Source organism: Medicago sativa, chromosome 6, assembly GCF_051527215.1.
Source record: "Medicago sativa cultivar Bolivia chromosome 6, Bolivia_mono, whole genome shotgun sequence".
In the NCBI taxonomy this organism is placed as follows: Eukaryota; Viridiplantae; Streptophyta; class Magnoliopsida; order Fabales; family Fabaceae; genus Medicago; species Medicago sativa.
In genome coordinates, this window is record NC_140754.1 from 10,933,618 (window position 1) to 10,948,840 (window position 15,223).

Genomic DNA, 15,223 nt, shown 5'->3' on the forward strand with positions numbered 1-15,223 from the left:
TCTATGAGCTCAATTGGTTAGGCTATCACAACGTGATGAACTAAGGTTCAAATTTCATCTATAAGATGTGCCCATATTTTATTTTTGACAGTATATCAAATATGATTATTTTTAGTGTAGGAAATATATTAAAAAATAAAAAACATATGCGCACAAGTTTGATTTACTCGATGTTTGTTTGATTGAAAAGATAATTTGAGAGAAACTTTTCCCATCCCAAAGTCATTTTAGAAGTACATCTTAGAAAGAGAAAAATACACATTTTTTGTGAAGTCCAAATATATTCCAGACCAAAATATAGTTTGTTCTTCCGAAAAATACACTTCCAAAATCATGTTTAGTTTTTTAGAAACTTTAGGGGAATAAAGTTGATCTTTTTGCTATCCATGACCCTAAAGTTTAAGATTATTGACTATACCAATAGGTTATAAATAATTTCTTATAAAAAGACAATTGAAATAGAAATAAATAAATTAAAGTTTAGTTGCAAAAAAGGAGGTGCAGAAAGTCATTCCCTAGTATGAGTTGCAATTTATTTAAGATTCTAAACTCCATACCCCAAGACAAAGCATGGGGCTCGAAATCTTAGCCCATAGTATTTCGGCCCGTGGGGCCATTCTGGATACAATGATAATCATTTTAAATTAGAAAGTATCTTCCTAGAGGGAAGTACTTTGTTTTTGACCAACTAAATAACGGGAAAAAGTGTTTCTAAGACACTGGTTAGTATTAGGGGTGTATAATGGTCGAATCAAGTTGAGTTGTATGTCACATGAACCCGATTCTCATGTTAAATTGGACCAATTTTAGACTCAAACATGTCCATGATTCCGATCAAACTCAATGAGGTTCGGATCCAACAAGGATAAGACAATATGAAGACAAAATCGCTGATACATACACTTTAAAAAAAAAGAATTAATCAACATTTTTTTTAATCATAGGAAACAACAACATAATCTAGTAGTAACATTGTGTTACCAATCAATTAATCGTTTGTATTCTATATGACCAAAATAATACATAAATTAATGAGTACAATAGTCATTCAAAAATCAACGGTTTGTGACGGTGTGAAGCTGAGTTTGAGAAGAAACAACTCGAGACTGAGTCAAAGGAGGCGAGGAGCGACCACTTCTGAAGTATGAAGTGAACCCTATATGGAGGTTCAAAATAGAAGTGAAAGTGAAAAAATCGTGTATGAGAGACTGAGATTGAGTGAGTATGTAAAATTATATTAGAAAAAAATATTTTGTCCTCAAATTAAATTGGGATGGGACGGGTAACCCGAGGGTTAGCTCGAACCCGGTCCCTGTTTCAGTTATGTCCATGTCCTTTTATATATTTTTTGTCGTTGTTTTTCTTTTGACCGGGTCATACTCGTCCCATTACACTCAAGTTGGCACGGGTTGTAAGACATGGCCAGATTTTGTACACCCCTAATTAGCATCATCCACAAATACTATATTTTGTTTAATCTTACTCGGTGCACAAGAAATTCTTCGTGTATTTTCTTATACACTTTTGAATTATCTAAAATTAAAAATATTTAATTAATCTCAAATATAAACACAATTAAAGTTTAAATATGCTTTTTTGTTAGTCAAGTATCCTAGTGGTTGAGACTCACACATCTTAAATGTGGAGAAGTGAGGAATCTGGAGTTCGAACCTGGCCCCTTCATAAAATTGTCCTTACAACTATCAACAAAATATACCTTTAATCCTCATAAAAAAAAATATCATTTTATGCTTTTAGTCCTCAATTTTTTATTTTATTTAAGTCCTTGTAAATGTATTGTTTTTCACTTTTGGTCCTTGATATTTTGTTTTAGTCCTATCAAAATTTATTATAATGAAATTGATATTTCTAATATTCATTTTAGTTGATTGTATTTTGAAATTTAGTATGGTTGGCTAAACCCATTCTCAATTATTTATGGAGTCAAGAAAAACTCAATTATTAATATTATTATCACTAGCGTCCAGACGGGCACTCCCGTGCCCGTCTGTCCGCTTTTTCTACTGCGCTAAAGTATGCATATACTTGACTATATGTTTCATGGTATATAAGAGTGATATATAAAGCTTATGAAATAAGAGTAATATTTGAGCTTATGCATATGTTACTTTTAATTCTTTAACTCCTTTAATCCCTTAACTCAATCAAGTGAGCTACCAATCCCCCTCGAATGTGATTCAATTGGGTGTTTGTCATCTGCTTATTGCGCTAAGTGTATATATTTTACCGAGCTTGTTTGTTTAATTTTGATTCTAATATAAAGGTTATTTACATATTTTTTATGATTTGGTACACGTACAAATACACAAAAAATGTACAAATAATTGTTCTTTTATTTACTCCAAATGCTTTATTTGTTTTCTTTCTTTTCCATTTTGTGTTCGTCTTTCCTTTTGATATTGTCTATTGTTGACTACTGCTTGTACATTTTGTTCCAAGGGCGATCGTAATCAAGGAGATTGTGTAGTCCCATGTAAATAATCTACATCATTTCCAAGCCTTATTTCTCCTATAGGCAACAACCTGTAGAAAAAAATACAAAAGAAAAAACAATAATGATCCAATGAAAGAGTCATATTTAATTAGCTTAATTAGCTTAGACAAATTTCTCTGTTGCTGCTTTGTGAACAAAAAATATTAAGATAGAACATATAAAAGAAGATCATTTGAGTAGCATATGCAAAACAAAGTAATTAAAATTTATAAATAATGTGCATGGAAATGTTTCACAAATGAATCTGAGAATGAAAATAATATTTTGCACACCATATCGACTGCCAACCATTAATGGAAAAGATTATGTACAAATTGAAAGCGTTAATTTTGTTAATTATTTGACTCCAATTCATATGTCAGCAACCATAGTCTTCAATTTTGAGCCACCACATGTAAGAAACACAAATATCGAAAGAAAGAAGAAAAAAACACAAAAGCATTGAAATATAGAAATAGACAGTAGTAGAGAAAGCGTAAAATGTAATAGACTGGTAAAATCAAAATTTTGAAAGAAGAATAATAATTTGAAAACAATTTGATGAAAGAGAGGGCAAGACCCATACAACCATGTTGGTGAAACCCTTTTAAACTCTATTTTATCTTCTCTTAGCTAAGTGAATTCCCTCACAATGTTTTACATCAAAAAAACGAAGGACAAACCGCTCTCCCACTCAATTGTAACCACTTTCTCCAATTCCTTAACAATAACATCCATCGTATCCATCCATCCACTCATGCCTACAAACTGTCACCGCACTCTGGCAAATAAAAAAACCAAGACCAGTCTCATTCCTTTACACACCATATGAATAAACGATATAATTGTGCCGAATATAAACTATATCTATCATGTTTCACAATTGCATCTTCCAACAACTTATTAACAACCTTTCCATTGTAAAACTCTACAAATCGAATTTCTGAAGATTGTTATGAGGTGCAGCCACATAATTTCTTGTGCTACACTACCTTTTTGTACATAGAGAAAAGCTTGAACTCATATCAAAGGCACAAACCAAAGATAAGCTGACTATAAACTCACTGCACCAAAAAAACTAATATTATTTTAAAAGAGATAACACAAACAATTGAAACAACTACTGTTGGAATCCCACTCACAAAATAGTTGTAGTCGTTAATTAACCTGTGATAAAATTACGACCACGCTGTTATACTTGTGACCAATTTATTATTTAAAAAATTACTGTAAGGTTTGTAGCAATCAAACTACTAAACCTTGATATTGTCTATGGGGACGATAAAATCATCTAAATTACTTCAAGAGATTAAAATAAATAAAACCATTGGATCCGATATAGTTCTTTGAAAATTGAGAATAATGGAACGACAAACCAAGTAAATGGCAAATAGAAAAATAATTTAACATCAAACTTGATTAAACAATGGTTCAGATTCAAATATTTAAGAAAATTTGAGAAAACAAACCTATAAAGGTTTCTCTCATTTCCTTTAAACTGTGTCTCTGAAGGCATTAAGTGTGGAACCAATTTCTTTAACATTCAACCTTCAATTGCAACACTGATTTGAAACAAAAACCAATTTGCTAATGTAACCGAGAGCCAGAGAAACATCAACAATGATCAAACAACAAAAACAAAAGAATTCACACTTCAAAATAAAAAATTTAAAAATAACAAAAAGCTATTATTCAAAATAACTGCATACATCAGTAAAGATTTCAACATGAAAAAGTCAACAAAAAACCAAACCTGAAGTTTGAAGGGTAAAAGTGATGACATTGGTTGATTCATGTATGGTGTCCTCATCATGTTGACAAAGTTGCTGAAAAATAATAAAGATTTCATCATGTTGTCTGCAGAGAGTGCATTTCGACGCTGCAACTTACACACCGCTTTCTTCCATTGGGGTCTTACCTCCTCCCTCTCAGGTTTCCCAATATTAGTTTTATTACTAAATTCACATTCGATTCCGATGCGAGGCAGTTTAATTTTTTTGCCAGTTTTTGTTTGATTGAGGGCCTCAGATCAGTTATCCCTGCATTTCAATAGAAGCGGTTATTATCGGTGTAAATTACTAAATTGTCTAAATGAAATTTAAAATTGACGAAGAAAATGAAGGGTATTATTGGAAAGTAAAAAAGGCCACACCAAAACAATGTTTTGCTTTATAGATAGTTATAGATATAGAAGATTATAGATTATAGATTTATAATATTAGTTCTACTATTAATCTTTTGTGTTAATTCTTTGATAAAGTGTTCAAGTTTTATGTAGGCTTACAGTCTTACACCACATCTACAAAATTCAATACTTCAATTAAAAGGTATTGTTCTTATACCAAGGCATTATTTCTCATCACTTGAATTTATAAAACTCAATGTTTTGTCTCCTGTTTTTTGCATTGCACCACTTGATTACTAAAAATGCTTTTATTGCTCAATTTCAAAAGAGATATAAGTTTGAATTGACTTACATTCTTATGTTCCTCTTGTGCGACAGATAACGTGCATTCCTTTAACACCGCTGATATGAATATCATTATATTCTTCTTGGAGGATTGCAATAAATATCAGTATTGAGTGATGAAATTGGAGTAATATTATGCAGTTTGTCGACCAGATTTTTTTTTTAGCAGAATCTATCGAAAGGCATAAAGAAGCATAACTGTGATAAATTGCATTCTAATTTAAGACTCATTTGAAACTTAATTGTTTTGCCCTTCAACATCCATATGGACAATAATAAATCCAAAAAATAAGATTAAGTAAGAAGGGAACAAACCCTTGCTGCATTTAGTAATGAATTTTCACATCTTTAGTTATAAAGTTTCATCTATAATGATACGCGGCATTTACATTATTTTTAAAACTCAAACAAACACAAACAATACTTTGCAGAGGTAACAAACCCTCACTTTTAAAAACTGAATACGGACATGAACATTACTTTTTGCCCAAGATTGCAGCCTTCTTCTAGAAAGTATAAGGGGAAAAAAATTAGTAAGCAAATTGGAGAAAAAACTGACATGTGATAAAAAAGAGACGACAAAAATCAGATGAAACAAACATATCTACTTGCAGATTTTAAAAAATTCAATAATCGGAATCAGGAATTTTTTAATAATTTTTAACGTATCAAAATGATAAGAGAGAATGAGACAGTGAAAACTTAATTGTGACTCATGTCGCCTCGTTTCAATTCAATGACCATGGGAGCAAGCGGTGGCCGAGTGTCGGAAAAAACCATCTAATCTTCATATCCTGTATTGGTCATCTCATGTTCTTTCGCCATTACAGATGATGTTGCCTTGTTATCCATTGGTCTTACTCCTTTTTACTTTCATCTTCACTTCATTGTTCCTTGCTTAAATTTCACAGTTCTTCCTTGATTCAAAACACAGAGATAACAAAACACATAAATTGAGAACATAAATGGAAAATTCAATTCCACAGAATCATGAAGAGGAAGGAAAGGAAAAATTGAGAACACAGAGATAACAAAACACAAAGTAATGAATCGACCGTATGCAGAAGTCCGCTTGTGGCCTTCTCTGATTTGTTGATGATCGTAACTCCTCTCTTCCGCCCTATTTCTCTCAGTCGTAAAAGACCTACGGTTTACTAAAGATAGATTTGGGGGGAGTTTCCAAACTGCTGTTCAGTTTTAATGGGCAAATTGGGAAATTCTCATTAAAAAAGAAGGGTAATTTGGGAAAGAAAATAGGCTACACCAAACAAAAGTTTTCCCTTTATTAATAGGTATAGATTATTTGTTTCTTGTTTTTTCAAGAAGGTAAACTTCTTTCTCTATTATTAATGGGTCGTATGTTAAGATGCTGGTTAATTATTAATTGAGGTGAAAATATAAGCAAAACAAATAAAATGAGAGCAAGGAGAAAAACTATTTTTATTCTAATATTTGTCAAAACAATAATATCAAACATAATTCCCCTACAACCTGCTACATCATATTACTGTACATAATGTCACACCCTAAGTTAGCAAGATGAAAATCTCATGTGCAATCCATTTGGTGCCTGAACCCTAGGAAATTTCATTAGTTTATCTCCTCCTACTTCTTCCCACCTGCAATCCACATTAAATACATAATAAGATGTCAGAATCACCATAAATTTAATACAAGTTTCAGAATAAAAAATTTAGTATTTGTTTATACATAATTATTTTTTTGTGTGGAGAATCTAGATTACATGTAGTAATACAAAAAAAAATTAAAAAAATTGTGTAAATAATATTATTCTTTTTAAATTTTCAACACATTAAGATATGCAGATTTTAAATAATAAATATTCACAACTCACCTATATCTAGTTACAAGGTGGTGCAAGAAAGTTGAAATTTCAGTGATTCCCAATTCTTTTCCTGGACAAAGTCTAGTGCCACCTCCAAATATCAAGAAGTAATTTTGTGATTCCAAACTCTTATCCTGCATATTTAATTTGAAGGATATCAATATACTAATTTAATAATAGTAGAATTTTTTTAAGCAATTAAAAAAGAAATAGGGATTTGTTGTACTAACCATCCATCTCCATGGATTGAATGTTAATGGATCAGGATACAAAAAAGGGTCATAATTTATCTCTCTTGTATACACATATATTCTCCACCCTTTAGGAATCAAATAGCCTGAAAATAACAACATACATTAGTAACATTTTTTATCTACAACAATAATATAGTAAATTATATAATTTATCCATTCCTTTTTGAGTTTTTTTCCTTCTTAATTCCTTTTTGACAGCTCTAACCTTAGCATATATTTAAATTAATGCTAAAAGGAAAAAGGAATTTGGGGAAAGACACATTCTTATCTGGAAAACTTGTTTTATAGTGGAGTTGTCTATGTAGGGTTGTTGAATTGATGTGCAAATTGACAGGTGTGCTATCAATATCCTAAGGAAGGATACAACTTTTTTTTTTTGGTTTAATTAAATAATTAAATTTTTTAATTTACAAAGTTACAATGTACTTTCTTTTTTCTTTCAATTTTTGTTAAAAAAGTAATTTTTTTTTAGGGTGGCCTATAACACATACCATTTAGTTCCATATCTTGAGTAGTTTTCCTTAGAACTCCATTAACTATTGTGGCCAATCTAGATGTCTCAAAAATCACCTGAAAAAATGTACATAAAAAAAATTATTAGCAAATTATTAGAAGAATCAAACTTAATTAATTCATTAAAAAGGTTATCAATCTTACCGCACGAGTAAACCTCATTGATTTGAGATCATTGGAATCAATTGGTTCATTTGGTTTTTTCCTCTCTTTTATGGCCAGATGCTCTTTCTGCAACATATATATCACATAGTTAGGATAGAAAACATAAAGAAAATATTCTAACCTAAGTTTTAAATATTGGTCACGTCGCGATTTTAGACATTGCAATATTGCTAAGAATCATAGTCAAACACGATTGATACAGCCTCAATCGTACGTTACAGTCATAGATATAAAAAATTATGATGTCACGTATCAAATCGTGGTCACAAACTTTTATTTAATACAATTATATTATACTTAAGAAAATATTATGTTTGAGGAAATAATGGAATTTTGTACTCACTCTAAGTTCTTCAAGAGCTTTGGGATGGTCATGGAGGTATTTCACAGCCATCATTGATGTGGTTGAAACAGTTTCATAACCAGAATACATAAGTGTAATCACTAGATCAATGATTTCTTCATCACTTAGTTTGTACTTGTTTTCTTCTCTTTCCATCAAACAACCAAGCATGTCTTTGTGAATTTCATTGGATGCTCTTCTTTCCTTAAGTAGTTGACTCAAAATGCTGACTATATTCTTCCTTGCCTGCAACACATAGTTAAAAAGAATTTAACAATAATAAATAAAATAATTCATGCATCTTCATATCAAATATCATGGTTTTAAATTGTGGTCCGCATCTGCACTTATTTATGGTCGCAATATAAAAGATTTTGAGGTGCGCTTCACAACCACAAATTTGACTGCATCAACCATATTTTCTCGTGCTTTTGCACAATATAAAGGTTTGCAGCATAATTGTAGCCATAATTTAAAATCATGGTCTAAATTTTCTTGTAAAATAATAAGCACCAAAATGTGAAAAAAGATTAGTGATCAAACCTGAAATCCACGGTGGTAATTTGTGCCAGGAAGGTTAATAGGTAGAGAAATGGTTCCTAAAACAAGCTTAAAAAACTCTGTCTTGAAAGAATCAGCTATTGTTGAGGTTGATTTTATACTAGCAATCTGCTTCAAAGATGAGAAGAAGACCATCTGTTCCAATATTTGAAAATTCATGTTAGGAAGTTAAATTATTAATAAATTTTATCATTTGGTTAATAAAATTCGAGCAATGTTTTAAAAATCGAACCAGACATCAAACCGGCCAGATATCCAGTCGAAAAAATCGACCAGATATCCAGAGGAAAAAACCACAGTCAACCGTAGATAATGTCAAATTATAGTTCAACGGCTAGTTCGGTTTTTAAAACATTGAATTTGAATTAATATAATATTGTTACAAACCTCTTTAGTTTTCTCTTGAATGTTGATGATTTTGTCATCCCAATTGCTTAATTGAGCACTCATAAACTCATCAATTTTAGGCAAAATCTGATCTCTAATCATGGTAGGGCTAATGATAGAAAGAAGTGCTCCTCTCATGTACTTGTGAGTGGAGCCATGAACTGCTGCAATATTACATTTTCCTAAGATATCTAACATAGATTGAGGGTATCCAGGAACAAGACCTTTTGATTCATTCATTAATATGTATCTATTAAGCTCTGGATCCATTGAAACAATTGTAGGACAGCCAAGTATATGTGATTTGAAAAAACTTCCAAACCTGCCATTCACATAGGGTAAAAAAATATTATTACTATTGTGGTAAAAGTACATGCATCAAGGTTGCTTACCTCATACCAAGTTTGACTAATTTAAGAAACATTATTAAATAAGAAAAAGATCTTTCATATAGGCATCTTAGAGAAAGACTTGTGTGGACCAGGACCACACAATTGGGTTTGGTCACACACACAAACACATAGTTTTTTCTTTCTTGTTTTACTTTTTCCATTTTCTCTCTCTTCTCTCTTCTCTCTTCTCTCTCTTCTCTCCCATTTCTTTGGTTGTGACCAAGAAATTGGGTTTGGTCCCTGGTCCACACAAGTATTTTCCGGCATCTTATGCATGTCATAAGTCATTTTTCTTAGTAAAATAGTGCCTTTTTTTTTACCGTTTTTCTTTACTAAAAAAAAACCATCAAGATTTTTTCTTTTAATCTTATGCTTAATAATCACATTAAGAGTGACATTGAAGGAATGAAATAAACTAAACAAATAGTTATTTATAATCATGATGGATTTGACCAAATCACATTAACACGGTGTTTTTGTTGAAACTCTAAAATATAACTTTTCCAAAATCATACTAACTGAATGATTTTGTCTAATTCATCGTAAATTCAAACATACACTAAATTTTGAAAATCCGGTCTCTACAAACATAAGTTAATATAATATAATCTATAAACACTTTTTTTTTCAACTTTGCAAGTGAACAATGATTTCATGAAACATATAAAAACTAGATATGAAAGAAACTCATATTATTAGATGTAAGAATTATAACACATATGATGAAGTATTTACCTTAATCTTTGGTTTTTCATGAAATTTGGACCTTGTTTAAGAAACTCAGTTGTTTCTCCAAAAACCGGCCATCCCATTGTTCCAGGGGGCAAACCTTTCTTCCTATACCTTACTTCATTCCATCTCAAGAGAGCAGAGCAAAAACAGAGAACCAAGAATACACCAACAATTGCCATGAAAAAAGCCATTGGTGCTCTCACTCTAAACTCAACTCACAAAGACAGAAAAAAAAATGGTTCACTTGCTTAAGCTTAGTTACCTAAAGTGTGCACATAAGCACACAAATATATAGACCCTTGAATTGAACTATATTTTGAAAGGAAAATAACCATAGAGACAAAAAAGGAAAATTCACACTATTCAAGGTACCCTATTAAATTAGTCAAAAAAAAATGTACCCTATTAAAAGCTTTGGTGATAAAAAAAAAAAAGAAGTTAAAAACAATAAAAAATTAAAGAAAGTTAAAGAAGGAATAAAAAAAATTAAAGGGTGGTTGGCTTTTTTAATGAAGGATTAAAAAGAACACTGCAGTGTACAATAATTTATGCATAAAAAATTCAGACCCTTATTTAGCCCTTCTAGATTTTAAGCTGGAAAAGTTTGTTTGCTTTTATAAAGGGAAGAGAAAAAAGTGAGAGGGGTTGGTTTGTGCTTGATGATAGTGAAATGAGTAGATAGATACTGTAAAATATTTACTCCTTCAGCTCTTTTTGTATTTAGTAAAACTTGTCTTCAAATTATATCTATATATACTTGTAACTTTTACCTTTATTATTTCGACTCAATTTTGAAAAGTATTATGAATTGTATTATTATTTCTCTATTAATATTAATATAATTTAGTAAAACATGTTATCAATCTATATCATTGATAAGTGTTTAAAAGTGATATATTTCGCATAGGAGTTTAGGCGTTTTAGTGACTTGTTTTGCAAGATTCTCTATGGAAAACTCCAAATATTGTGTTAATATGTCATTTATGCTTTTGAGCCTTAGTCTACCCTTTTTGTGCAGGAAATTACAAGCAAGGAGCAAGAAATGTCAAAGTTCAAAGAAGCTACGCCATTAGCGTGTCCTACGCTATTGGCGTGATGAAGAAATGCCAAAGGTCAGAGGGATACGCCATTAGCGCACCTGGGACGTGGATCTGGAGCACTCTTGAAGAGTACGCTAATAGCGTATTCTGAGCTATTAGCGTACAATGTCCAGAGAGCTACGCTATATGCGTACCTGGAGCGTGGAAGCAGAAGCTGGGTTTGAAGAGCTACGCTATTAGCGTATTTCACGCTATTAGCGTAAATGCTCCAGAGAGCCACGCTATTAGCGTGGCTGGAGCGTAGCAGCAGGGCAAGAACAACGTGGCAGGCTCCCATTGGCCAAATTATAGGCCGCCTTACCACGCTATTAGCGTGAGTTGCGCTATTAGCGCAGGTGCAAAAACACAGGCCTTTTAAATAGCATTTTTACCTCTCTTTTAGGATTCACTATTCCATTGAAACATTTTATACATTTCTAGAGAGAGGTTAGAGCTATTTCATAAGAGAGAAACACAAAGCAAGTGATTAAGGAGTAGATTCAACCCTAGATTCATTGAGACATCAAGGATCTTGGCATGGAATCTTCATCTTTCCTTCCTTCCTTGCATTAGTTTACATGTCTATATGTAACTATCACCTTCTTTGTAGTATTGAGGTAACAATCAAGCTATTATGTAATCTTTTGATCTTTTAATATATAAGGTTCTAGCTTAATGATTCAATATTGTTGTTATTCTTGCTTTTAATGCTTTCAAAGAGATTCAAGATGATTTGGACACAAACTCTTGAATCTAGAACTAGAATAACAATCTATCTTATGTTATATCACTCTTGACAAGTTTGTAAACCTTTGATAATTACTTTTAATCAAGATTTTAATGCTTTCGGATACTTAATCAGGCTGGACACGGTCGATTAAGTTATCCGATCGACTTTGTTATCGTTTAAGGAATTTGGACACGAATGTTTAAACGCTAACTTGGAAATAACGATGTCGCTTTGGACACGAAGGATATTGTAGAAATGATTGTGATAATATTGGTTATAAAGCTAGAGTCTGTTAATCGATCGAGAGATTGCTGCTGTTATGCTTGCTCGTTATCTTATACCGCAAGCGAAATAGTTCGATCCCCTCTCGTTTTTACTTTAGTGTCAAATATGGATATAGTGTTACAAACAAACAAATTATATCCAAACCCTTAATGTGAACGATTGTGTAAATGCTTATGATTAAACGTAACTCCCTGTGGAAACGATCCTATATATACTCACGTGTACATAGTTATATGACGTGTAGGAAAAATCTTACATCAAAATGGCGCCGTTGCCGGGGAGTAACGGAAATTTTTATCATAAGTATCGAAACAATTTTGTCATGTTAAGTCAATTTTGCACAAAATTCTTTCATGCATATACTTATACACATATATCATTCATTATTTTTTTTATGCTAACCACCTGGTATAGTCTTGGTGAACTTTGTTTATGCGAGGTACCGTTGATAAAGAAGACCTACAATTTGATCCTGAAATTGAGAAAACTGCTAGGTTACTTAGAAAGCAAGCAAAGGAAGCTAGGAGATTAGCCAGGCTGGCTCAGCCGGAATCTTTACTTTTTATTCCTTCTCCGTCAGGTTCGGTGCATACTATATCACTAGGTGATTCTTCATCACATTCTTCTGCACATTCATCTCCGAGGAGTGATCCAGAAGTAGTCATGGCTAATGAAGATGAGAATGCTCTACCTATGTGGGTTAGTCCGAGGAGGCTAGCTAATCTTGGCAACCGTAATGCCAAATCTTTTGAGCTGAAGTCTGGGTTGATAAACTTGATCACTCATAACCAGTTTACCGGTATGGATCATGAGGATCCATATAGACATCTTACCAACTTCTATGTTACCGCCGGTACACTTGGTATGAAGGAAGATGAGGAAGAGGGTGTGTTTGTGCAATTGTTTCCTCATTCTTTGATCGGGAAGGCTAAGGAGTGGTATCTTGATCAACCAACTTCTTTGATGGAAAATTGGGGTGAGCTAGAGAAAGCATTTCAAGAAAGGTTCTTTCCGGAAGATAGGCATCTTGAGGCTAAAACTTCAATTACAACTTTTGCTCAAGGCCAAAGTGAGACTCTTTGTGAAGCTTGGGAGCGCTATAAATCATTGCTAAGGAATTGTCCAAAGCATGGTTTTGATAGCCAAATGCAACTATATCTTTTTCGTCAAGGGCTTCAAGACATGTCCAAGACGATGCTAGATGCAAGTGCTGGAGGTTCTATTGCTTTGAAAAACCCAGCTGAAGCTGTCAAAATCATTAACCAAATGCCTCTCAACACAAGAAAATCCTCTCACAATCGGAATTCTAATCAAAGGAAAGCCGGTATTCTTGAACTTGAAGCAAATGATGCGGTCTTAGCTCAAAATAAGCTTCTCACTCAACAATTAGAAGCTATGCAAAAGGAGATGAAAGCTATGCCTAAACAAATTCTTGAATCTCTCAAGCAAGAAGGAGGAACCGCTCAAGTCTATACTTGTGGACTTTGTACGGGGGATCATCCCACCGGCTATTGTCCCGAGCCCGGTTCTTTTGAAGGGGAAGAGGTCAACTATGTGGGAAACCAACAAAGGCCTAACCAATCACAACAAGCCGGAACCTCACAACAAAATCCGGGTACTTCCAATTTCCAAGGAAGGTATCCGGCCAACCAAAACCAACAAAGACCTTGGAGAACACCGTACAACAATAACTATCAATATCCACCATCAAACTACTACCAACAACCTTACCAACAACCATTCAATAATCAATACCAAAATCCACCACCAAATAACCCCCAACAACCGAATAATTCCCAAAGCACCGAGGAGGTCTTGAAACAATTCATGCAAGTGTCCATGGCTAACCAGAAAAACACCGACGCGTCCATCAAAGGCCTTGAAACGCAAGTTGGTCAGTTAGCTCAACAAATGGCTCAAGGTCCTCCGCAAGGTGGAGCTTTCACCGCTAACACTCAACCAAATCCTAAGGAGCACAACAAGGCATAGCAGTCAAAAGCTATAGCTACAAGGAGTGGGTGAGTAGTAGGTATAGGGGTAGGTGATGATATTGTTGTTGAAGAAAAGGATGATGAAGTTGTCAATGAGGAGGACAAAGAGGAGTTCGAGGAGGATAGTGTAGAGATAGAGGAGGAAGTGTATATAAAGAATAAAGAAGCATTAGTTGAAAAAGAAAAAAATCAAAAAAGAGATCTAGAGTTACAAGAGGAGATGGAGAGGAAGAATAAAGATGTGGGGAGAGATAAAGGGAAGAAACAAGTAGTTGAGAAGCAAGTGGTGGCTCAACGCTTACCATACCCACATGCTCCATCGAAGAAAGACAAAGAGCGGCAATACGCAAGGTTTCTTGAACTCTTCAAGAAGTTGCAAATTGATATACCATTCTCAGAAGCCTTGGAGCAAATGCCGGTCTATGCGAAGTTCATGAAAGATATCCTTTCCAAGAAAAGAAGAATCAACGATGAAGAGACGATCCAAATCGATGCCAATTGTAGTGCTATTATTCAAAGAACAATGCCAAAGAAAGAGCAAGATCCGGGAAGAGTCACTCTACCGGTAGCTATTGGCACAACACATGTAGGTAAAGCACTACTTGATCTTGGATCAAGCATCAATCTCATGCCTTTGTCCGTTGCCAAAAGAGTTGGTGACCTTTGTATAAAGCGGACTAGGATGATGTTGCAATTGGCCGACAAATCCTTTGCAAAACCACTAGGTATGGCCGAAGATGTTCTTGTAAAAGTGGACAAATTTATTTTTCCGGCTGATTTTGTGGTTATGGATGTCGAAGAAGATGAGGATGTGCCTATCTTAATGGGAAGGAATTTCATGCAAACGGCTCGGATGATGATTGATCTTGATGATAATATCATGAAGGTCAAGGTAAATGATGAAGAGGTTACCTTCAACATCCGAGAAGCTTTGAAGTACTCGAAAGACAAGGGTGCATGTTTCAAAATGGATGCAACCGA

General features: G+C 33.4%; 1 protein-coding gene and 1 long non-coding RNA gene across 4 annotated transcripts; both read right to left on the reverse strand.

The window, feature by feature from the left end:
- Positions 1-2,241: 2,241 nt before the first annotated feature.
- On the reverse strand, positions 2,242-5,111 carry LOC146912779 (uncharacterized). Of its 3 annotated transcripts, XR_015016885.1 has the most exons (6): positions 4,972-5,111; positions 4,413-4,533; positions 4,248-4,320; positions 3,964-4,056; positions 3,487-3,558; positions 2,331-2,544 (listed from the first exon to the last, which is right to left on the reverse strand). It is a non-coding gene; the product is annotated as an uncharacterized LOC146912779 (long non-coding RNA). The 3 variants fall into 3 exon arrangements; XR_015016884.1 differs by lacking the exon at positions 3,487-3,558; XR_015016883.1 differs by lacking the exons at positions 3,487-3,558; positions 3,964-4,056 and having other exon boundaries at positions 2,242-2,544.
- A 1,269-nt stretch (positions 5,112-6,380) lies between these two features.
- Positions 6,381-10,421, reverse strand: LOC146912780 (cytochrome P450 85A-like). Its single transcript, XM_085722252.1, has 9 exons — positions 10,161-10,421; positions 9,034-9,355; positions 8,629-8,781; positions 8,086-8,331; positions 7,722-7,808; positions 7,556-7,634; positions 7,041-7,147; positions 6,820-6,944; positions 6,381-6,583 (listed from the first exon to the last, which is right to left on the reverse strand). Exons 1-9 carry the CDS (start codon positions 10,346-10,348, stop codon positions 6,496-6,498), a joined length of 1,395 nt encoding a protein of 464 aa, XP_085578378.1. The 5' UTR covers positions 10,349-10,421; the 3' UTR covers positions 6,381-6,495.
- Positions 10,422-15,223: the final 4,802 nt, after the last annotated feature.

Coding starts and splice junctions, on each gene's coding strand:
- LOC146912780 (XM_085722252.1), bottom strand. CDS start 10,348: ATGGCTTTTTTCATGGCAATTGTTGGTGTATTCTTGGTTCTCTGTTTT. Junction 8,332..8,628: donor ATTACCACCGTGGATTTCAG/GTTTGATCACTA, acceptor TATGTGTTGCAG/GCAAGGAAGAATATAGTCAG. Junction 7,148..7,555: donor TCAAGATATGGAACTAAATG/GTATGTGTTATA, acceptor TGTTATTTTCAG/GCTATTTGATTCCTAAAGGG.